Source organism: Buteo buteo, chromosome 16 (assembly GCF_964188355.1).
Source record: "Buteo buteo chromosome 16, bButBut1.hap1.1, whole genome shotgun sequence".
NCBI classification, from domain to species: domain Eukaryota; kingdom Metazoa; phylum Chordata; class Aves; order Accipitriformes; family Accipitridae; genus Buteo; species Buteo buteo.
The window spans coordinates 12,595,509-12,621,141 of NC_134186.1; the positions used below are offsets into that span (position 1 = coordinate 12,595,509).

Here is a 25,633-nt window from a genome sequence, read left to right on the forward strand (position 1 = left end):
CCCTTGTGTGTTTTTTATTCCTTTAGTATCTATCTCTCTCCTTGTGGTAGGGGAAGTGCTGTGCTATGTTTTATCATCATGCCATGAACATGTTTCCTGGAATGTAAGAACACAGGAAGGATTCCTTTGCCCTCCTCTCCACCATATGTTCTACACTTGTGGAAGACAGGCGTACCCTGATCAAATAATTGGTTTGCTTGTCTTGCTGCAGTTTATAGCTATAGGGAGAGACAAGAATTGTATTATGCTGTACAGTTATTTGCAGGAACTAAGGTTGCTAGAGAAGAAAATTAATTTAGGGATAAACGTATATGAGGAGAATTCCAGGCTGGTCCTTCCCTCTGAAATGCACTGATGGCAATAACCATAGAAAGCAGGACTCCGGGATGTCACTTCTTCCTCAGAAGATTCAGAGCTGGATCAGGGCTTAGCTACAGTGGATCTTACGGTCTTATTTTCACGATGATGACTTGCATGGTCTCCCTCTCATCACAGCAAGAACAGCTTTCCAGCTTACTGGGTCATTCATTTGGCCATAGAATTGCCTGGAAAGAGCTAGTTATTTCAGGTTAGCATTTACACATACATATATGTTCATTTATATGATTTTTATGTGAAATAAATTAAGTCATTTTTCTTAGCCTACAGTCACATAACCAATCATAGCTCTCCTCTGTAGCTCTTGTACTTCCTGACATCTAAAAAAATGTCATACTGCATTAGTGCTAGGGAGACAAAGACAAGTAAGGAAGTCTGCTGATGCTGCTTTTTACATTTAAAATCATGCAACATATCCAGGGGTTTAGGATGCATTTTCTCAGGGGGTTCTTATGACCTGAGTTCCCTGCTGTTTACCTTTTGCAGTCACAGTCTTCTAATTATGATGCCAGTTTTGGGAAAGGTTATAGTCACTTCAACTGGCTTCAAACCTTGCGTTGCAAAATTATATAGTGCTGCTGCTAGTGCCTGACAAAGATCTGGCTTCCAAACAAAGGCAAAGAGGAAGGGATGAAGCAGCAGACCCTGCAAGGGATAGAATATTGCCTGTGTGATTAAAGCTCTTTTATTAGGCTATGGTCTATAATGGGAAAGAAAAAGCATGATCTCCACTGATCTGCATTTTAAACAATGTTGAGGATTAGCAGAGGGGCAGCAGATGCACCTATTGAGCTGTAAAGGAAGGGATTCAAAGCTATATTGTGCAGATGGGAGATTATTGTACTGTACCTCCCTGTATGTGCCAGTCAGTACTCCTGCTGCTCTGCAGAGCGGCACTTATCATCTCCGTCAGCCCTCCTTGTCCCAGAACACGCACAGCACAATAAACCTGCCTTAGCCCTGCTGCCGAGTTGAGCGGACACTCAACCAATCTAAACAAGCAGAAACTGAGCTGTGGCAGCCATTCTACTGCTGCCAGTAAGATCATGATATGGGCACTGGATGATTATAACATCCCTCCCTAACACAGTCTTTCAGCCAGCTTAACCCTTTCCATTTGAACAGCTTGGTCTATTGATGCTGCCTATCATTTTGCTACCGACCCATCCTTTTCCTAGAGAACAGTGAGTGAAAAGATAGGCGAGAGGAGAGATATTTTCCTTCACAGTATTTTCTGTTCTTCTGTCATTGCTTCCAGAAATCAGCATCCTTTCTCGTATCTAAAATACAGTCTTGCAATTTTGTTACTGTTGTTTTCATTAAATGGATCATAAATTCGAAAGTGCTCTCACCAAATTCATACATTCATGTATAACATACGAAGCACTGCATTTTTGCTCTCAGGTTTTCTGCTGTAAGTCAGGAGCAGATCTAATGGCACAAATGGAATTATTCTCCTTTTACACTTCTGTAGCGGAGGGTGGGTGTGAGGTTTATCTGGAATTTAATAAAAATGATGGTCTACTGGCCAATTATTTCTGCTCTAGCATATAGTTTTTAGTTGAAAATACATTAATAATGGTTTTCTAGCTTTTACCTACTCTCACCAACTTAAAATGTGATTGTGGCATGTGTTTGGTCTCCAGCTCTGCCACAGGGTTTCCGTGTGACCTTCAGCAAGTTGCCCAATTTCTTCATGCCTAAAGTCTTTATCTTCAAACAGAGAAGTAGTGTATAATTAGGTGTACTCTTTGGCTGCCTTATCTGTTTGGATCATAACCATCTACACCAAGGCATGGCCTAGCACCTATTATGTGTATGCATGATGTTTATCACAGGAGAGTCCTAGTCTTGGGTTGAGTCTTCTAATATAAACAGCAATAGTAATTCCATAGGGCTGTTGCTCACATAATTAATTCTATGTTCTGTTATGTGTTTTCTCTTTAAAAATAGTTTTCTCTGTAGTCCTGAAAAATGTTCATGAGGCTTGAAAATGACTGGAGAAAACAATTATTTTCTGCAGCATCCTATTCTTACTGTGTTAAATGTGTCATAAAGTTGAGCATTCCTAATAGCAGCCTGGGTATTACCTCATGCTTTGCTCATATGTGGGCAGGAGAGAGAGTGCAAATTCCTAGATATATGTAAATATGAATATTTCTTTGCTTCTTGGTTAGCATTGATTCTACCTGGTTCACCTCAGTAGCTCCATCACTTTGTAGACAGTTCTCTGACTTTGTCTAAAAGATTAAGCTCTGCTGAAAGCTGGAACCTGTACTGACATACTTCCTGTAGCACCCCCATTTCCCCATCTTGAACAACTGAGTTCCCACATTTGGCAGCAGATTAGGAAATGCAAACCTCAAACCACAGAGCAAGGCTCTAGATGCCAGTAAGTGAAGTGTAGAAGTGGCAAGGGTGCTGCCGAGGAGGTAGGGTTTGGCTGCAGCAATGTGTTCGTGTTTGCACTTTTGTTAGGTTCTGACATGGGGCTGATCTCCTAGCTGTGAAGAGAATTATTATCTGAAAAGCAGGGTTGATGAATTTCTATCATTTATCTTTAAATTAAGGCAATTTAAATCATGGCTCTTTATTATAGTTTAAATCAACAAGGACAAAACCTTGATTTCATTTATTGATTCCATACTTATTTGTCATTTGTACATTTTAGCTATTTTCCAAAATAAAGGTTGATTTTCAAGTTGGTGGCCATTGCAAAAAAATTCTCTTTACACAAAATTTAGCATTTCTTTTCTGTGGTTTGGAAGACATTCTTTACCACTGCCCATTCACTGAAGTCATAATGTAGTTAATGTGCATTTACTTGCATTCTTTCTTTAAAAGTTTTTGCTACATTATAGATTGATGACTGGCATTTTCTACTCACTGTAGATGGACATATATTCTTTATAGGTAATTTGCATCAACTTCTGTTTGGTTTGGAAATTGAAGTGAAATTAAATTGATAAAATAAAATTACAAATCATTATTTATTATCCAGGTGTGCTGGTTCCATTTAAAAATAAACATTAAGGAAAAAAGATTTTGATTTTAAAACAGTTTGTTTTGAACAGTTACAACAGCATGTGAGGTAACTCTAGGCAGACACTATACAGTACTCTCTCTGCTTACTTCCCAGTGCACCTCACCGCTCACCTGACATTTCTGGGCTCTGGAAAACAGACTGTGTTGCGCTGGGATCTGCAGGAAGTGGGGATCCCCACTTGGAATTAGAATGAGACCAGCCAGTCCTTAATGCCAGGTTTCTGGAGGAGGAAGTCTCAGCTTCAAATTTGTGTATTGTTACTCTTCTTCATTTTAGCAATTCCAAAAACATGGGTTGATTGGGATTGTTTGAGGTAGGGGTAAGGCTGGCAGATAAACTTCACTGGGGTAGGGAAAGGGTAAGCTATCATTAGTGTCAGCAAATTAATACTCAGTCCAGCAATGGCTCTTTCCTGCTGCATGGGAAGAATTAGAGAGCAATTTGTATGGCTGGGTGTCTTGTGAGGGCATGTAAGCTGAAAGAATCAGGAGGAAATTTGGGGTGAGGAAGGAGAAGTCTTGTTTCACACATCCAGCTAATAAAAGCATGAATTCACCACAGCAGTGGCCCATTCACAGCATTGCCTGTAGTCAGAGCAGAAGCATGTGAGGTTATCCTTAAGCTGGTAAAGTCTCTGCTTATAGGAGGACTCCTATGAATGGACTGTGGCATGGCTGAAGAGAAACAAACAGCTCATTCACATCTTTCCTCCCTCTCTTCCTCCCTCCCTTCCTCCCTCCCTTCCTCCCTCCCTTCCTCCCTCCCTTCCTCCCTCCCTTCCTCCCTTCCTTCCTCCCTTCCTTCCTCCCTCCCTTCCTTCCTTCCTTCCTTCCTTCCTTCCTTCCTTCCTTCCTTCCTTCCTTCCTTCCTTCCTTCCTTCCTTCCTTCCTTCCTTCCTTCCTTCTCACTCCCTTTTTGCTGTACAGCTTCTGGTTTAGTTTTCTTTGGGTTGCCTTGTACTAGCTAGAGTACTTTAGGGGAATGCTTTTCTTTTAGGATAAAACATGCAGAAAATACGAAGAATTACTTAAAGTAATTCAGATAACATTCTTTAAAACTGCTGCAAAGAAGCATTGTTGTTCCATTAAACATCGTTAAAACACTCTGAAAGCGTTCTTTGCTCATTAATATCTAAAGAGACTGAGTGGAAGGAAACCACTGAATGAACAAAACTGAATACATAGTGTTTTTAAGACCAAAACTGGGAGGAATGACTGGTACACCAGACGATTGCGCTGCCATCCAGAGGTACTTGGACAGGCTGGAGAACTGAGCAGGCAGGAACGTCACAGAGTTCAGCAAGGGGAAATGCAAAGTCCTGCACTTGGGGAGGAGTACCAGGCACCAGTACATGCAGGGCACCAGCCAGCTGGAAGGCAGATCTGCAGAGAAGGACATTGGGGTCCTGGTGGACAACAAAATGACCATAAGCCAGCCATGCACCCTTGCAGCGAAGGCGGCCGGCAGCATCCTGGACTACAGGATCGACCAGATCAAAGGAAACGATCCTTCCCCTCTGCTCAGCGCTGATGAAGCCCTAACTGGAGAACTACATCTAGTCTGGGCTTCCCCTAGTACAAGAAACATATGGACTTACTGGAACGAATCCAGGATAGGGCCACAAAGATTAAGGGACTGAAGCATCTCTTGTAAGATAAGAGCTGGGACTATTCAGCTGGGTGAAAAAGCTCAAGGGGACCTCATCAATGTAAATAAATACCTGATGGGAGGGAATGAAGAGGGAGCTGAATCTTCTCAGTAGTGCCCACTGACAGGACAAGAGGCAATAGAAACACAATTCAGTCTGAACACAAGAAAACACTTTTTACTGTGGGGGTGGTCAAACAATGGAACAGGTAGCCAGAGAGGTTATGGAGTCTCCATCTGTGAAGGTATTCAAAACCCAGCTGGACATGGTCTTTGGCAGCCTGCTCTAGCTGCCCCTGCTTGAGCAGGGGCTTGGACTAGATGATCTCAAGAGGTCCCTCCCAGCCTGTGTGATTCTGTGACGCTGTAACCAACAGCAGATTCTAGATTTTTTATTTTTTTTTCTTTTCTCCTCAGAGGTGGATTCTGGACCACTAGCACAAATCAGGCAGCAAGTTTAGAGAAGACCTGATTTGTTTCTTTAACCCTGTTGCTAAATAACTGGCCATCTGTTGCTCTGATTTTCTTTATGCTGGTTCCAGTGCACTGCCACGAAGTGCAGTCTGGAAGTTCCTGCTCTATTATTCACTCACCTGGTTGTGCCTCTGCTTTCAGAAGGCACCTTCTCTACCCAGTACAGCATTAAGTAAAGTACACAGAAACATTCACATACAGCTGCAGAGGTAGATTTTGAGTAGAGTATACTGCAGAGAAGAGAGTTAAAGTTTTTCGAAAGAACCTTTATTTTAGGCTTCTTCATGTAGTTATTAGTGGGATTTACTGTTGATCCTGCGGGCAGAGGGATTCTCCATCATATTTGACAACTTGTAATCACACAACGCCACAGATTTGCCTTAATTCCGTTTAATCTGGCTGGAGGGGAGCACCTTTGCTCTTTCTCAGTTCTGGTTTTCTCAACTGCAACTAGAATATAAGCCTCTGTTTAGAGAAACCTTATCTGAGAAGTAAGCTTCTCTTTCTGTGTTTCTGTCATATCTCCTGGAGCTTGCTGTGTCTTCTATCACCATGAAAGGGAAGGGAAGAGATCTAGTGTTTAAAGTCTTGTATCTGCAAGTAAAAATGGTCCCTCAGGAAACTTAGGGCAGGTCCTTCTGCAGCTGAAATCTGTGGGGCTGAATCTGCTACACACTACTGTTGGTAAGGCTCACAGTACACACATGCTTTCAGGCACTCCGGTTTCTAATGTGTGTAGCCAGTCTCCTTGTGCAGGAGGCCTCATGGACCTGATCTGGATCTCAGGAAGCAGATACTGTGCATATGGCAGTGCTGTTGCACCATTTTGTGACATTACACAGGTTGCTCTAGCTCACGGTGTTAGCCATACTGGTTTTGTTTGTCCAGCTGACCAAACCATGCTCATTGGTCTGCAGATTGAGTTACCAGAATTGGACTTGGCATCTCTGAAGACTAAGGCTTTCCTATATTTGACCTTTGATAGAGTTCCTGATTCTCTTTTAAAAGTCTTTTTCCATCCTTGCTGAGAGTTTTTTAAATTATTCCCTAATAAGATTTGGACTGCAACCTCTAATCTTTAGTGTCTTAAGCACAGAGGGTCACAGACAAAAAATGTTTCTGTGGGATATCTGTCCTGCCAGATAAATGCTATTCATTTGCTGATGATTCTTATGTTCAGGGAAAGACTCTTTCGTACCTCACCCTGTGCAACTTGGCTATAGCCTTAACGTGCGAGTGGCCTGACCCCACAGTACGAGTAAAGAATATCAGCGGTTTCTAGTCATTTAGGAGTTCATAATACAAAGCCAAAGAACTTAAGTGTGTGTAATGTTCATAAGGACAAGACAGTATTTTCTATGCTCTTTACTGGCAGTATCCCTTAAGGCCAGTGGCTTTGCAGAAAGTGATATGTGATTTGTCTAATGCCGTTATTGCGGGGTAGTACTGTATTATCTTAGCACGTTTATCCCCTGTGTATGTCAGGACACTGAACGGGCACAGCAATCTCAATTATTTCTGAGCTGCCTCCTCTTCTGAGCGTGAGTGACTGAGTCAACGCTGAGCTCCTCTGTGGCTGTTGTTTGTAGCCTGCGCTGTGTTGTGTCACCTCCTTGGAGAGGCTGGGAGGGCTGCGGCTCTTCTCGGTCGGTGAGTATTGGGAATAATTCCAAGGAAGCCAATGGGATCACACTAGTGTACATGTGGGGAAAACTGGGTCCACCTGTGGGAGTGTTGGTTCTTGAGGGATGGTATTTTTAACTTTTGCCCAAACTTTGTTGCTTATAGGGCGAAGATGCTTATTGGTCTTTTGCTTATTTCTATGTACTTGTCCAGGCTTAAAACTTGTCCTTCTTCTTAAAGAGTTTTTTTTGACTGAACCTTCCTGAGTCTTCTGGCACCTCATGCTAACTGTGTGGGGCCAAGAAATGCAATTATTAGTAGAATAGAAAGCAATCAGAGAAAAACCCCTGGGGATGAGATTCTCTTTTGGCATCTAGAAAACTCGTCCACTCTTTACCCTTCTTTATTGTGGCTCTGGCCTTGAGCTAGTGTTTGTGGGGAGCCTAATTTAAGGCTTTTATGCTGATACTAAGAAATTACCAGTCTGAGTAAAGGCAGAACCCTTTCCTGTGTGGGGGAGCAGTGCAATAAAAGGTGCTGTAGATTCAAGAATAATAATGCCTGCAGATTTGTTTTGCCTTAGTGATAGTTAACACATACATACAGGGAGTTGTATACTTTGTAACTGTTAAGAACAGCTGGTTCTGGCATAGCTGTAAGGTCTTCTACAGCCAGATCTTTCATCACTTCCATCTCATTCTCTACAGCAACACCCATTAGAGGAAGGAAGGTTTGGATAGCGGTAAGCTGCTGATGAAGAAACTGGTCTGCAAATTCCTGAAACAGATGAGCCTTGGCGTTTACTTCAGTGGGCTTTAGATCAGACCCATGGGGTTGTTTATCATCCTCTCCAGTGAATTCTTCCAGAAGAGAAAAATTCACTGTGGGATCTTCCAGCAACCCAGGCAGGGGTTGTTGCATAGAAATCCTGGAACAGAAACGTGACACAAAGATGTGTTTTGATAGCACAGTTCTCATGCCACTCTCCTTTTATAATCAACAGTTCCTGTTTGAGTTTGAAATTGAACTCTATTTCAGGACATACTTAGCCTTAGCCACTGTGGTATGAATTTCATCACCCACAAGTGATGAAGCTGGTATCAGAAGGTGGGTTGCAATGTGCGTGTTTGTATTTATCCAACCACCTTTCTTTTGAAAGGAAATTAAATTCACTTTATTTTCTTTCTTTTTTGTGGAGGCACAGCTGACCATGCTCTCTAGGTATTACATTGTTTCTCATAAACCTTACCTTAAATTAATGAGGTGCTTGGGCCTTTTTTATAACCGTGTATTGAATTTGACCCCCTGCTTTCCTCTCTGTAAGGAACACAGTGAACCAGCTGTAGTGAAGTTTGTACTACATGAGCAGGCAGCTCCTGTTCTTCTTGGTGTAGAAGTCGATAAATGCTTTCAGCTCCATGCTGTGACCTGAGCCATTATTCTCACATTAAAGGAAATACTTTTGAAAATTGTTTTTTTTAATATGCCTGTTTCTGTTCATTAAAATGATAATAGTCTAATTTTTCTGACCTTTAATTCTTTTGCTGTGACTTCCCTATTTTTTTAAACCAGAAATGAGTTTTCAAATGGTCTTTCTTCCCATTGTTCTAAGCTAGAGGCTTGGGGTTTCTCATGTTCAGTATAATTAAGAAAACATGGTATTTCCTACACTTTTTACAGAGGGACATATTGCAAAAGGGGAAAAGCAGTCTGTTACAATTGTATCATGAGATCTCTGCCCTCATAGTTTTATAATGCACACAACCCACTATGGAGGACAGGAAGCACTTAAAACATTTGCTCAAACTGAGACTACGTAGGCCCACATGTAGGGCTGTAAGAGTCATGTGAAAATACCGGAATCTTATTAAAATTACTTCTTTCCATTTCATTCTATGGAGCTGAGTTCTGTAGGCCCCTAAGTCTGCTGTTACAAGTCCCCAGGCCTTCCCCTTGACCTCTTGCCCCTCCAATATCTTCAGGGCTGCCCCTTCTCCATCCCCCTCCCCTGTCCCCTTGTCTAACCTGCAGCCAAGGCAGTACAATTGGGCTCTGCTCAGAAGTGTATTCGTATGCTGACTGACCAGCAAGGCATTTTCTCTTAGCCAGACTGAATGACTGAAGGCTAATCTGTGTCCTTACCTTTTCCATACTGGGGCGACTTAAAAAGGTCTCTCTGTAGCCAGCTGCTGAATTTTGTGGAACCTGTTACTGAAGGCTCATTGTTGAATTTAGTTGGTGTTGGCCAGTGGGATCCAAAGTTGTTGGAGATGGAGGGTATGTGGACAGCTAGACATGCAGGGTGTCTATATTAACCTTGTTTCACTAGCAAGCCACATTAACTTCTTTTTTTTTTTTTTTTTTAATAAATAATCCAGATACAATGCTTCCAAACAGAAACTCAAGAAGTCTGAAACTACAGTAAGAGGAACTGCATTAGCAATTCAGAGAGGTTTGAACTTAGGCATTAACTCAACAGGATTTAAATTCCACAGCCCAATACCCTCTTGGGAGGTCTCAGTATCACCTGGAAAAGGTCTAGGGCCATACCATGGGAGCCAAATGTAGAACAGGGAAGATGAGGTATCCCTACTGTGCTCTTACCTGAACCCCAGCCTGATTTTCCTCTTGTATGTGATAACATGATAGTGTATGGTGGGAGTACCTCCATGTAAATAAATGGAATGACATTAACATAAAGGTCTCAAAGTCTCAAAAATCTTTCAAAGGTGGTCCTTTCAGGCTTTGTTGGATGCTGTTGACTGAGTACTGGTGAGAGAACCAAATCTGAGAGAGAAATATAAGGAAACTCAGGTGTTAGATATTCTGTTTGGTAGATGCTGGTTAACGAACAGGACGATGTGCTCACAGGTCTGGACTAGCCACAGCATCTGTTGTCTTCTACGTAGGAGAAAGGAGAGAGTAAGCTACATGGAAGGAAACTATGCAAGTGATAAGTCAAACGCAGGACACATGGGTAAAACTGTGGAGAGTGTTACTGCAGGATACTGTGCAGGAGACATAAGAAGCTAGAGACAGTGGGGGTAGAGGTGTGGGAGGAAATCGTAGGCATTATGACATGGTGGAGGGAAGTAGGATGTCCATAGATGTGATGAGGACCTGTTGGGATGGGACTTGGAGATCTCATTAGGGAACATGAGGAGGATCTAGGGTTTTGTGGTGGATAATGAAATGAAATTTAGGGTGTGGATCTGCAAGAGATCAGCCCCTATTAGTTCTACTGGGTATAGAACAATTTGTCCTTGGAAAAAAGAATCTTGTAGCTGTAGAACAATGTATGAGTGGCTATCCACTGCATTTCTCCTCTGGCTGTGTATGGCCATACCTCACTGCCATCAGCAAGCTCTTCTGGAATTCATGGGAATTACGATGTGCTGTGTGTGCTTGTGACTTGCTGTTTCGCGCCTTGTTCGTAGCATGGGTGCACGTATAGTTAATCCAAATCACTTCTTGAGCTGTTACTGAAGTGCAGCATGTCGGCAGTCAGTGAAAATCCTGTTAGGAATCTGTCAGTGGGTGATTAAGAGATGTCAGAGGGCAGAGTAAGCTGTATCAGCACGGAGCTGGCTAGATGAAGTGTTCTGTGGTGAGCCTAATCTTGTGAAGAGCATGACCTCTGTCTTCTGTATAAAGGTTTTCCATGATAACCCCTCTTTTTAATTAAGTTCTTAATACACATATAACCTAGCTGAAACAATCCTGGCTGATGGGAGAGTCAAAAGGATGTGAAGACTTTGTGATGGAGGGAGGGTGGAAAGGTGTGGTGAAGAAGGGGACATGTAAGAAATGAGCATAGAAAATGGGATTAACATCAGCTAAAAGCACAAGTGAAGAGCAGTTTATCTGCTGTTGCCCCTCCTCCTTCCTCACCTCCTGTTTCTCTGCGGCACTGTGTTCCCTCCTTTTTAGTGCATCAGCCCTTCTCAGTAGATCACTGGACCAAGCTGGGATGTTGTGGCTCATTACCCAGATGTTACCTAATTATAGCGACATGTTTTCTGAAAGATGTCTTAGGCAGGATAGACTGAACTGTAGTGGCTTCCTGCTATACCTGAAAATGGGATCTTTGGTCATCTCCTGACAAAGGATTAATGAAGTCTGAAGGGGGACATGGATCTCGTCATTCCTCAAGAAGAGTTTTTCAAAGAGATGTACAGCTCTTAGAAAGTGGAAAGAAAAGCTTTTGACTAGGAGAGTTGTGGGCAAAAGCAGAGTTTTCCCAATACTCATCCAGAGATGTAAAAAAGAGAATTTTTTTCTGGTGCATCAATGGAAAGATCTATTATATTTTAATTTATCTTTTTGATTTGAAAACAATGAAACCACTCTTCTCTTTCCCTGTCTGTAGGGGGTGGTGGTGCTGCCCAAATGCTTTCAGATGTACACTTTGGAAGCTAGAGTCTGCACTTCTCCTGTGGCAGCAAAGCCTAGTCTCCCAAGTGTTTTTATACGGGAACAAAGACTTGATCTGAAATAGGAGCTCAGCACGCTAGACATCACAAGCTGCTGAGACATCCCAGAGGACTTCAAGAGTTTGGCTGATGAAATAATGGCATTTTACAAAAGCAGCATCCAGTGTGCCCATCAAGGTTTGCATCCTGGTTCCCTGAGGGGGCCTCTTTAGGCACATGAGTGTGTATGGTAAGATGGGAAAGAGAGCATGTCAAAAGGACTCAACAGGCACGTTCTTAGCTATATTCAGGGGGCACAAAGGGTTTCTGAGAAGTATTGATTTATGAAATATTGTAAGAAAGAGACCAAGATAAAAATCAATAGAGGTGATGTTGGTTCTGTGTGTTTTGATCCTGCTGAGCTTGGAGGATGATCCTACCATAATCTCTGAGGCATACAGTGTAAAACCTGCTCCTGGTGAGCTGATGTGTATATATATACGTGTCTGTGTCTCTTGTTCTCTAATATCAGGCATGTGGATCCAGTCACATCTGAGCTGATGCATTGTTCTCACCAATCTCTGAGCTGAGGAGTGTGTCCCTTCGGCTGGCCGAGCCAGTGTACATTTGACAGTGGTCTTAGCTCAGGACGATAAATGTAGGCTATAGCAATTTAGTGTGCAGCTTCCCTGTGCTCTGAGCTGATACATGTGAATCCCGGCACTGATGAACATCTCCTTCCATGCTCCTGCTAAGCATTTGAACTCTGGCTTTAGTCCTACTGTAATTACAGTTTATTCAATTTAGAAACAGTTATTGCACGAGCCCTCAGAACAGCCTTGTAGCACTAGAATCTCTCTGTAGAACCCATGGTCAAATTATTTCATTACCAACATGGCTAGCTCCGTCTTCATCCTTTTAGATTTCTAGACAACCCTATACCTCCTTTCCCCATATGCAATTATAAATTGAAACCATATAATTTGCCTGTCACTTGATAGAAGGCTCTGTTTATTTTAAACGCAATAATTAGAGATAACAATTGCTATAGAAAAATAAACATCTGTTCAATGAGAAGACTGAGTAATTAAGGGCAATTATTGGTTTCCATAAGTAGGATGCTCAGTAACAAAGTTCTTTCCAGTGCAACTAAGAAGAGCATAAGATGCACGTTGTTGGAGACCAGAAATGTATGCACTAAAAGAATTGGGAAATGAAATGGAAGCTATTAATAAGAAATTATCTAGAGCTTTCTTTCCAGGTTGTATTTAAGATGCAGTTTTCCTGGTTGTAATATGTAAAACTTGCATAGGGTTTAGATCCCTTTCCAACATTCTTTGTAAGGATTAATCAGTTAATCCTTCTACTGCCCTTGCAAGGTAAGTAAGTGTGTGTTATTATCCTTATTTTACTGCTATGGAAATCATGTTGCTGTGGGCCAAATTTTAATCCATTTTCCACTGTTGTAGATCTAAAGCAACCTCACTGCAGTCAGCAGAGTTAGACACTGTAACTGAACTGATTTAACCCTAATTGAAACTACAGTGTTTGTGAAGATAACTGTTGAGAATAAAGAGCAAGAATATTACATTTTAAGTATTGTCCTATGTTCCACTTGAGTTGTGTTAATGCTTTTGTTTGCTTTAAGGGTTGATTTTCTAAACTGGCATCCTTGAAGGTTTGCAGATCTTGCAAATGCTAGTGCATGTAGTTTTCAGGAATGAGCATCCATACTTTAAAGATTTATAACAGCAGCCTCCAATTTGTGGGGTTAAATTACATTACTTGTATATAAAGATCATATGTACAAAGCTCATATGCAGCAGCGGTGTACACACACTAAGCTTTTTAAAAAACAGTGTACTTGAGTTTGTTCAGCATAAGATTTTTGCTCCTCCTTTAATCCAGGTGGTTTGTTACCAGTACTAGCCTGAGCCCTGAAGTAAACCACAAATGTTTGTGTCCTGTAGTGCCTAGATTAACATTTGCAGAGTATTCATTGACTTGAATTAATTGGCAATTAACTAACTCAAGTTAACAGAGGAGTGATATTTCTCTCTAGACATTCCTTTTATTGCTCATCCAGCCAAAATAGATAATATGGGCCAGACCAGGCCTTTCCGCTCAGATTTTTTAAGAAGTTTTTTGACAACGTGCTCTGAAGTGAAATGAAGAGCAAGCAACATGCAGATGATCTTTTGAGATCAGTGGCTAGTTTGCCTACTACAGAAGTTCAACGATACTTACAAATAGGGCATTGGGTTGGTTTTATTTTAAAAGAAAATGAAAGACCTCCATTTACCATTGGAAGAATCATACGTATTAAATGTAGCAAATATACCTAATTTTTATTCCACTTCTTGAAGTAGTTATGAGCCTTATGGTTAAAAATCAGCATAATGGGTTACTTGTGTTTAACATTTCTGAAAGACTGTGGAAACGTTATTCATTAACAATGAGTATACCATAAGTGCTGTATTTAAACAACAGTGTTGTTTCCTTATTTATTAGTTTCTCTCTCTCAAAATGATAATTTCATTCAGACTAGTGTCTTTGGCAGACTCCAAGTTTGGATAGGATTGAAAAACAGTTCTCTCTTGTTCCCAGAACATTTCTTTCTCTCATGAAGAGTTGTAACAACAGGATCATTAGTAAGGTGTTACTACCCATAGTTGTGTTCCCTCATGCTGCTATTTACACAACTGTAAAGTGGATATGAAATAGCACCAACTCTGAACTCTTAGTGTTTTATTCAGTCTGTGGTAGAGAAAATTGCTACACAGAATTCAAGGCAAAAGTAAATCAGCCTTTTCGGAAATCCTGTCATTGGCTGAAAAGTCAGGGAGGTGAATGCCAGTTACAAGATGAGCCACGGAGATGACTTGCTGTGATCATGGGTTCACAATGAATATATTGTTTCAGCTGGAGGGAAGCTTTTGTTTCTCCATCCCCACAGTACATTCTTCTTGGGTAAAATAAAGGACACCTCTCTGTACTGCTTCACGATGGGCTGCCTGTCTGTCCAGCTGATCTAAATCTGTCCCTTGCTCATCACATAAGCTCCTGTCCTTTTCAGAAAAGATCTGTGTATCTTTAAGTGTCTGCAGAATGGGAGTTTACCAGCAGCAGAATGAGCAGGCATGGTTGTTAGCAGGTCAGTGCAGCATTAGGCTGTGTCAGGCCTGTACACTTCCCTTTGCTCTTCTTCCTTGAATGGCATCTTGCCCTTGTGTCATCTGGGGTTCCTCATGCTCATTGGTTTTCAAATCATGACTTTTAATTATAAATGAAAAGACAATGTTAGCTTACACATCCCCTTGCTTTTCAGCGTTTTCATGTTTTCTTTACTCCCCAACCTGAAATTATAAGGCTAGTTCTGGTGCAGTTCAGTGGCCAAGAACAAAAGCAGCCCAATGTTTGCAGCTCAGAGGATGTAACAGCCTATTTGAAAGCCCAGCACGTCACTGCCCATGAGCCCCCAGGAACCACCTATGGATGGAAATCTGAAGTGTGCCTGAAGGAGCGAGTGTTTGTGACAGCTATGTGGGTGGTTGGGGGAAACTTGAAGTGCTTGATTCCCACAGCATTGTAGATTTTCTGCCAGGACAGACCAGAGTTAACTTTAAAAATCATGATGGTTACTTGCCTGCATTTGAGGGGTTAATTACTTATGAAGCTGACAAGTTCAAACTCTATTTTGTTGCCTGGCAGACTTGCTTTAAGTCAAGCCAGTGCAAAACATCCTCCTAGCGGCAGCCTTATACGTATTCCTTTGGGGACCACACAGGTACTTGTGCTGTCCTGAACGTATAGATAAGCTTTACAAGTACATACCTAACTTACTGACATGTTTGTATTGGAGGTTTGCTGTAGATTCGAGGTGCTCATTAACAGCTGCATATACAGGAGAGGAAAATCTAAAAGATCCACAGCCTCTTTCACAACCCTGTAAATGCACCTTGGACACTTGTTTCTCAGTGGGCATTTCTGCCACTTCATTTCAATAATAGCTCAGCAGTTTAGTGACATAGTTGCTTCTTATTGTCTCTAAAGGTCTGTCATTGTGCAGGTATATAATACATCTTGAATGGTTTATGTTCTCTGTGTCAGTAAAAGGAATTCCTAAGCATCAGGAGTTCAAATCCCCATTAAGTCATCTCCGAGTAGTTATACACACAAACAGAAGTCCTGAGTACAAGCCCTTCCTGCCCAAGCTCAATTGGGATTTCCTCGTAGTAGCAGGAAGGCCTTATCCTATAGATGGACTTACTAAGAGGGATTTTTTTTTGGTTAGGCTAGCATGTCAATGTCAAAAGGAAGTGGCTAGGGGAGGGGGGAGGAGGCAAGGCAGAGCGACATGTTTTATTTTTATCCTAAAATTATATTCAGTGAATTTAATACAGTGAAAAGTGCTATCTTGGACTGTTCAGAAGGTTGTCTTAAAGTTCTATCTCCACAAAACAGACAGTGGTGATAGTGCATTTTTTTTTCTTGATTTTTATAATGCAAATCAGGAGAAGAGGAAAAATGCATTAAATCTCACATGTGTTTTCTCATTCTGTCCTCTGGTACTGTGGTATAAATCAAGAATGACTTATTGAGGTTGATGAAATTAATTCAATATAAAATTGGTGTGATTCAGTATCAGCGTGATTTTTGCAGGGTGTGAAGTGTCTTCTAACAGTTGATTAACTTTTTTATTGGAGTAAACAGAATGGTTTAATCTTAATTTTGGAGTTTCTGTGATAGGTTAGTAGCCAGAATGACAGAGGACACTGTGAAGACTGCATGTACAGCATGGTGGTGTCCCAGAAGTTTATGGTTAAAACCCTTCTATGACTCGATGACAGGGTGCTTCAGGGAGGACAAAGGAAAAATAGTTTACAGATCAGCCAGGTTCAGTGGGACGGACGTCTTGATTTGGGAGCAGCAACATCTGAAATCAAACCCTGAAGTGTGAGATACCAGAAGCCTTTATATTTTCTTTTGGGTGAAGGACCCAGTTACAGAGAGCAGTTGTTTGTCACCTTTATTGACCTCTGAAAATAATTAGTCTGCAGCATGTTACAGTACAGCACTGTGCCACAGATCCTGGGAGTCTAGATAGAAAGGACTGAGCTAGAAGTTCTGCCAAGATTTCAGAGTAACTAAGAGCGATGTAAAGAGCAATGTGGTTGTGCTGTAGAGCTGTGATTGGTGCTGGAAGCAGGAAGGAAGCAATCAGCACAGATTGAAACTGTGCACACTTTCAACAAGGTGGTGCCAAGTAACCACTATCCAAACACAGAACAAAGCCAAAGAGAAGAAGCATAAGTAAGGCTGCAGCTGCTATGAACGGTGAACATAGAGCCAGTAGTGCTATGGGTAATATTATAAATTTGTTGAATAGACAAAATTCAGATATAAGAGTGAGGATTGGCTGGGCATCACAGCATCTTCCCCCAGATGTGCTTCTCAGCCACTTCAGGCAGAGGACAGTCTATTGCTATACACAGTTTCAAATGGATTTGTCAGTGTGCTGCATTCTTAATTTTTGTGACTTGTTTATGTCATAGCTGAAAGTAAGGATGTCAGCATTTAACCAGATGAGACTGAGAAATTATGTGACTAGAAATATCCAGAACACTTGAGCATGCCATAAAAGAGATGTGACTGGAAGCAAGTCAGGAGTTTATTTCTCAGCATAATAGCCAGTGATTAATGGTTCCAAATTTATGAATAACTGTGTAACAAAAAGGTGGACAAGTATCTGCAGGAGACTGCTGGAGTCTCTGATGAAACTCCAGTTCACTTCACTGGGGACAGTTTGTAGTAAGGCAATAGTCTATATATTCATCCCTTGATAGGAAGTGTGAAGTCCTGTATTCATTGTTTCACTGGACTGCACTTATGTTGTGTTCAATTTGCAGATAAAGCAACGTCTTTGGCTTTGTGGTTTGCATCACACGATGGGGTGAGAATCTTAACTGCAACCCAGCCTAGGAGCTGCAAGCAGAGCTACGCTTTTTCTTGTTATGCATGTCATTGCTCGTAAATGCTCTGCGAAGCCCAGCAGGTCTCAGTGACACCGGGGAAGTGCCATTATACTTCAGTTATAACTGAATCAGACTAAATGGCAATTTGGCATACTGTGTGTGGAGTGGGATGGGATCCAGCCTATTGGGTGTTGTGCTGCACGGACCTGTCTGACAAGAGTAAAAGCTGAATCAAACAAGATCTCACTTGACAATTTTTCCAGGTACAAGTTTTCTTAATAATGGCAATAGAGTTGAGAGCTTAGGGACCATCTTAAACTCACTTGTGGGAGATATCTCTATGTACTTTCAGGCAAGTCAGCAGATTTAGATCAAAGTTTTGCAGAAGATAATGCTTCATGTGTGTTACTTACCTCTTTCTTTTAATTCTTGGGGTTTTGTTCCATATTTTGGTGATAGCTCAGGCATCCTGATTCTGTATTGGACATCCATATCCTTTTGCCAATATAATCATTTAACAGCACTCTAACTTGTTTGAGGACAAGGATATAGTAAATAATAACAAATAAGAAGAACTTAGAATTGCATCAGCATATGTTGATGTTCCTCCATGCCACAACAGCATTCATCACAGTGTTAACTTTATACAGCAGGGTAAATTAAAACAGTAAGGGAAAGCATAATTAAGTACCTTTTTATTATGATCATGAAAGCTTTGGAAGGAGCTAGAAAAACGTAGGGGCCATGTCTACACTGCAGACCTTTGACCATCTAGTTTTGTTGACTTCGGAGCTTTCGCTGATATCAGGCATTGGCAAAAGCGCTTAGCCTAGTGTGGTTAAATTGGCAGAAGTTTACTTCTTACTGCTAGAATACACTTTGAGTGGTGAGAGCTGGAATACAGTGCTTCAACAAAAACACAGCTTTAATGGCAGAAACTGCAGCAGTGTTAAGGATGTTGGTGGCTTCCCTGCCAAATGGTCACCATGTGGGCTGCAAGGTCTTCATTACTCACAAGACCTTATCTGGCTGGAGGAGAGACTAGTGGAAATTTGTTTGCATATAAGTTGCCAACTGCTGGGTGGCGTACTAATCGCAAAAAATCTCAACAGTGACTCTTTCTAACCAATCCTTCCTTTCTATTTTGCTCTGTTTCTCCTGCAGGGCTTGTGAAGTTGGGGGTTCACTGTGTCACGTGTCAGAAGGTCGCGATAAAAATTGTCAACAGAGAGAAGCTCAGCGAGTCGGTGCTAATGAAGGTAATTTTCTAATGGGAGATTTAAAAAAAACATTAAGTTCTTGGCTCTGTGTCTTCTGTTCCATGCAAAATTAATATTTTTAATTATGTATAACAAACATCCCTGTCAGTACCAGGATTATGTGGAGCATAATAACAATAATTTAGTTATGGGGGAGGCTAGGGCAGCTGAAATTAAATGGGAGTATGCCCGTGCTTTGTGAACAAAATAAACGGTCAGCTGCAGAGTTGTCGCTTCTCTGGTGGGACTGATGTGTGTTGGGCATCTGACTTCCACCACTGCAGCAGTGCATAATAGTTGCGATACATTGCAAACTGAGGTGTACAAATGTCAGCAGGAAGAGATTTAAGAGAGGCTGGCAAATCTGTTGTTTGAATACTCCTACTGCTTGCTCTGCTGCATGGGTTCATTATCATCAGATGCGCCAAGGTCCGTGAGTGTTTAAAGCTGTTGTAGTTCTGTTAACAATCCACAGAGCTGTGCCACTGGAAACCATCAAAGTGTCTGTCCTGATGGTCCCAATGACTGTAGTGTTCAGAAGAGCTTAATTCATTTTTTACCTAGTCTTGTGATATCGGTCTCCTTACAATGAGTGTCATTGACTGATCTTGGAAAACTAAAAATAAAATAAATATATGCATAGAAGTTTATTCATGTAATTTGGTGACTGGAAGGGCTAAATTCAGCTTGATGGGAGGGAACACAACTGCACTGCAATAACAGAATTCCATCAAGCTGTCACTTGCAGATGACGCTAACAGGTCTGCATGCAGCATAGAGCACTTTATTGACGTAACTTCCCTATTAAGCACATGGAGCATATATCTTTACACTGCTATTTCTTATATGTACTTCTGTGTCAGCTGTTTCCCAGCACAAGTAAGTATAGCAACCTTACTAGGAGCAGAAAGAAAATGGAGGCTAAAGGGATATGTAGTCAGTGAACGTTACGCATACGGTGAGTTTATTTTTGTCAGAGAAGGATTCTTAAAGTTTATATTCAATTGTAATGTGTTCAGACTTACTGGAATTTCATTGAAGTATTCCCTCTCCTGCAGTGCTGTGGATTCAAACAGTCTTCTAATACAGACCAAAAGTTAGAAAGCAAAATAGGTAAGAAAACTGCAATTTTAAAGGGAGATTCAGCGGATGAATGGAATGCAATGAAAGCAAAGTGTGTAAGTGGTAAAATCTGAATGAGACTCTAAACATTTTGAATATTTTCCAGAGTAACATAGTAGGAATATTTTTTAAAAAACATGAGCATTTTGTTTATTGAGAGACACTGTCTGGTATCTGTATAAAGCATTTTATTTACTTCATTGATTTTTAGAGTAGGAGGAAAATCACTTAGCATAGCAAAGTGATCTCTCTGCTTTAGTTGTGTTGCATTACCTCAGTTGTAGTATGAAATCTGAGTAGTGAAACGGTGTGTTAGGCCCTTGTTTACATGGCCACATGCTGAAGTGTGCCATGTTTTCTGTAAGATTGTACAGCATCCTTCTCAGGAGGAAACCACGTGCTGTGTCATGATTCTCATTTCAGACCATTCTTGGTGACATTTTCCCTTTCAAGGATTCTGTTCTCTGTGCTCAGGAGGTTGGAACAACAGATGGGATTGAAGTGGTTTGCCCAGTTCTTCCATAAACTCGGTAACCAGATGTCTTTTCAGGAGTGCCTTGTGTCTGATGGTCACAGACAAGGCCTGAGACTTCTAAGTGAGTTTGGAATTGACTGTACTGTTAGCCAGCTTTATCCAGCCTGGCCGAAGGGGAAAAATGTTTGCAGCTTTTGGCAATCCCAGTGTGACCATTGCAAAGCATCCAGCTGACAGCTTGCTGCATGGAGTCAACAGCCACAGGGAAATAGCCAACAGTGAAGCCAACTCGTGGTGGTGTGGTGGCATTCCTACTTTGCAAATCTTCCTACTAGCTTATCAATTCCAATGACTCTCTTTGCCAGTGGGCCGTGCAGAACAGTCCCTGGAGCCAAATGATTCAAGACCGCAGCTACTCTCCCAAGCCAGGCCCAGATTGATGGATTTTGCTTTAATCCATCCTTGGACAGAAAAACTGGATCTGACAAATACGCACACCTGCCGCATGAAGCTGTAACACTGCAGTGCTGTGGCCATTTATCTTAGAGCATAAGGAAGAAGTCTGCTCGCAGTCTTTTCAACATCTAAAATGACAGGCACAAGCATATACAGCAGGCTGCTTTCTCTGCCATCATTATTCTATATTGACTTGCTTCTTATAGCCTTCATTTCTCCAGTGTTTTTGCAGTGTTTTATTCTGTATGTTCAGGGAACTGTCCCTTCCTTCTGCAGCTGCTCTTCATCTGAGCTGTGCAGAATTGAGAGGCATTTGGTAAAGTGCTTTCTAATCATAACATCGTAGTATCGATATTTCTGGAGAGAAGAATTTGGAATTGAAGCAGCTGGTCTCAATTAGCAGAACTGCTGCTATGGAGATGATACACGGCCAGGCACGATGCAGCGCAAGCTGCAGTAAATGTATCATCCAAGCGCTTGCTGCTCTGTCAGAGGACAGGGCTGCTCAATGCACGCGCGAGCCTTTTGCTTTGTCATGCCCTTATAAACGCAGGCTGGGGAGTAGTGTTCCTTTCCCAGCTCCGGCTTGGGCCTGTTTGGGAGCCTGGTTTGGGGGCAAAGCTACAAATGTAATTTCACAGATGAGAACAGAAGGGTTGGTTCTGTTTTCGCTCCTGCTTTCACACAACTGGTAAAAGCTTCAGCTGCGTTTCTTCAGCCACACTGTCGTAACCCCCACTGATGTGGAGACCTGCCTCCCACGGTACCTCTAGTTTGCTCTAGCACAAATCGGCAGAAAGATTTCAGAAACGAGTGTGTTATAGGGAGCATCTTGAGATTGAAATAGGGTTCATTAATTTCTCTGAATTATTTCTGGATCGCTGAGAGGGAAATTAGGCCCAGAATACAAGAGCTGAATGTGTCTGTAAAGCAGTAAGCTTTTCTGAACAGACAGGTTCACTATTGATGGTTGCATTTTCAGTACCAGCACAAGCGTTTGGAGTTTATAACTTCAGAATATAAAGCTTAAAGCAAATCTTTCCTCGGATGTGGCAAAAGCTTGTTTGGAAACGTTGAGGTGTCTCATGAGACATACTCAGAAGAGTCCTTTCCTCTTTACCGCCTGACTAGGTAGTTCTCATCCACTCCCTCCTTCCAAAGAATAAACAACAAAAAACCTACTCTTTTGGTGATCCATCAGACAAAATACTCTTTGGACAGACACTCCTAGTAGAAGCAATGGGAGCATAAAGGGTGAAGAGCGAGAAGGGCACAGCTGGCCTTGGACTAATTACTTGAATACTCAGGCATCCTGAGAAAGCCACAGATGTCCCAGGTTCGATGACTGGAGCCCAGAGCTCTATATGTGTGCTTTGTGTGTGTTCGCCTTTTCTTTCTTCTGACTGAGTCCTCCAGTGCTGGCCTTGAAGCAAGGCAGGTATTTTCAGGGTGGGGGATGGGAAGAGACACAGTCCCTTCCACGTTTCTCTTGTGGAGCTTGACTGAAACATGAGTGGTGGGTTTCGGGGAGGTCGGTTGGTTGGTTTGGTGCCTTGTGGTGCTAATGAGCTCTGCTTCTGAAAATTCTGCAAAGGCGTTAGTATGTGTTCTTAAGCACGGAGGATCATGCAGTGATCACTGTCGGAGATCACTGATTGCCTGAAATAATTGAGTGGAGGGATAGGTAGCAGGATCGAGCATCAGCCTCTTGGAACTGCCAAGATAACTTCTGAAAGCATACTTGTAAATAGACACTGCTTTGCATGGTCTTTTCATCATCGCTTGCTTCTTCCTGAGCTTCTATTTCAATAGCTACTTATTTCTTTACTACGTTGTCCTACTTTGAGTCTTTCCTTCCTTCTCTATTTTCTTTCAGTTGTTACTTTGCCTCTTTTTAACTCCTTTCATTCTTCTTTTCTGCTCCATTCTGTGATTTCTTCGTTTTTTGTCTGTCTTTTCCCCTTTTGCCACTGAAAGTCGTGTAATAATTGTCATTGTTTTGTTGCAAAAACTGCTGAAATGCAGCATGTCTGGTTGAGGTTCCTGTTCTTCAAGGAAAAAGTTTACAAATGGGCACAATTCAGAAAGTATCTGAGAGAGCAAGTAAACAATCTGAGCTCATGTTTTATGAGGGACTCAAGGGACTCAAATCTACCTAGTTTATTAAAAAGCATGTTAAGACATAACTTAATCATGGTCTGCAAATACTGATAAGGAGGATAGGCATTTGATAATAGAGAATACTACAGACTTGGGGGCAAAAAGCTTATTGGAAACTAATAGTTGTAAGCTGTAGGTTGATAGATTAAATGTAGAAATACTAGGCTTATTTGACCACTGGATGAAGTTACTAATTCGAACAAGCCACCAGAGGCTCTGGTGAGTTTTTCCCCTGAAAGACTACTGAACTTCATCTTAAGCTGCTGTGTGTTTTTCTAAAACCTAGATCCTAGTTCAGCTTCAGCCACTGGACTTGCAGCAGGAGGTAGTAGAAGATGGTTTCCTGATCCGTGCTATGCATTAGCTCTGACTTGATTAACGCAACAGCCTCTCTGGCTTTAAAATCCATGGAGCTGTGAATTTCTAATCACACCCTTGAAATCTGTAAAAAGTCACTTATGTCTGTCTGGAGCATAAAGAGAGGCGCTTGTGCAAGGTATCTGCAGAAGCAGAAATTTAGGCTCCCCCAAGCAAAGTTAAAGAAGGGAATACTTCAGAGCAGCATCTTTGCTTTGGAATACCTCATTTTCAGACTTTTCAAACAAAAGACTGTGATATTGGCTGACCTAGCTGTCCTCAGCTGTTGACTGGAGGCCTGGTCTACAGAAATCATTACAAGAATATCAGAACAGTGTCAGGGAGAAGCTAAATCTGAGACAGAGACAGAAACAGACTGACTAGTGTAACTTGGTTCACATTCAGCTTTGATCATAACAAGGCCAGCTTCCCTGACATTAGTGAAGCCAAACTCACCAACACCAAACCTGAATTTCACCAAAACAGAATTTTTTCTTAATGTATTCAATAGTAGCCTAATTGTTTTCCAGCTGCAGTATTTAGGAGTTTTACTATTGATTGTAGTGGAAATTGTGTTAAGTTGCTGTTGAATCCCCCTGAATAACCCTACCATTGGGTACAAATGAACAAAGAAACGAGACCATATTATTTCACCAGTGAAATGTGCTCAGATTAATCTAGGATACTGGCACACAAGATTTTGGAGGTGGTCATATTGAAAATAGCAAATAGAAGGGAAAGTATTTCCATATATTAAACAGAAGTCCCAAAGAAAAGGTTTTAAAGCATTCTTCAAACTTTACAGGACTCCCTGATTAAGAAGCACTGTGCTAACTTGTTGGTACTCTTCTATTATTCTTCTGATTGATTGGCATATTGCTGCGAGAGGAGAATAACTCAGAGGAGCTTGCATTCGTGGCAAAAAAAGATGAAAGGGTAAAGGAAATTAAATCTCCCCAAAACATGTACTCTCTGATACTCGTATTTTTACTGGCTGTTGAACATGCAGGTTGCAATGTACAAATGAGTATGTTCACACTTAAATGGATTGTCCCTTGCACATTCGCTGCATGTACTTGTTAAAAGCACACACTCTCACCCTCTTTGTGGTTAATCTTTAACCTGGAGAATTACCACACCCTTGTCTGCTTTTAGCACTGGAAAAGAGCAGATTAGAAGTGTGCGCTTGTCTGTGCGATTGTTTGACAGTGTGTAGGTGGTGAACAAACTGCAGGAATGATAGGCACTCATCAAAAAACATGAGTGCACAAACACACACTCACCCCCCGCCTCTGTGACCCTAGTTCGTATTCCAGTAGCAACCCAGTTAGCACAGCACAGTTTCATGTGCGCGAGTCTCTCTTCTGAGTTCAGAGAAAAAAAAGTACCTTGCAATATGAAAAACACAGGGCAAATAAAAGGGACTTTTTTTTTTTCCCCTGGCTCCCTTCTGCTATAGGGAGTTTGGGAGTAGGGATCTGTTACTGAATGTATAATGCAGTGTTTTGTTTTAAACTGGAGCTGGTGGGGAGCATTGAAAGCCTGTTCACTTGTCATCTGTTTGAGCAGTTAAAGAAGTTGGGTAATTGTATTTTCCTTCAGAGAAGAATCACTCTCCACCTCCACTTTCCACCACACCCACAAGGAACACAGTTTGAGGTATACTTAAAGAAGGAAATTAAACAGGAATCACGAGCACCTGATGTACTTGTCAGAGGAACAAACTTGTCAAGCGTGCACAGTGCCTTTTGCTTTCTAAAGTTAGTATGATCAGTTGAGGCATTTGGGCAAGCTATAAAAATAATTGGCCCTATTTTTTCCATCCTACTTTTAATTCCGCAGTCTTGTATTACAGCAGTCTGGCTCAAACCTCTGTTGTACCAAACATGTTCTACCCACAGCCCTGTGTGTGCAAACACATAGACACAGTCTACTGTCCCTGTCTGCTGCCTTGGTCATACAGCAATAAATGTCCCTCATGAGCCCTGGCTGGAGCTAGTTGAAGTCAAGGAGTGCTTTTTCCATTCATTTCACTTGATCAGAACCATAATGCCTGGACAGGGAGATAACTGCTCCCAGAGATGAAATGTCTAAATGGGCTCTGCAATCCAGTCCTCATCCACCTGTGAAGCTGCTGTCAATAATTAGCCTGTAAAGACCCTTTCTGTTCAGCTTTCTCTTTAACTGTTTCCACTGTAGTTGCACCATGCTTGCACTTGGGGTGAGGCAGACCATAGTTTGACTTCACA

General features: G+C 41.7%; 1 protein-coding gene across 1 annotated transcript in view; it reads left to right on the plus strand.

Moving 5' to 3' along the window:
• BRSK2 (BR serine/threonine kinase 2) overlaps positions 1–25,633 on the plus strand; it is a 326,204-nt gene that overhangs the window by 147,296 nt on the left and 153,275 nt on the right. The window contains 1 exon segment of the mRNA XM_075047051.1: positions 18,720–18,814. Within this exon segment, the coding sequence (XP_074903152.1) occupies positions 18,720–18,814 (95 nt within the window).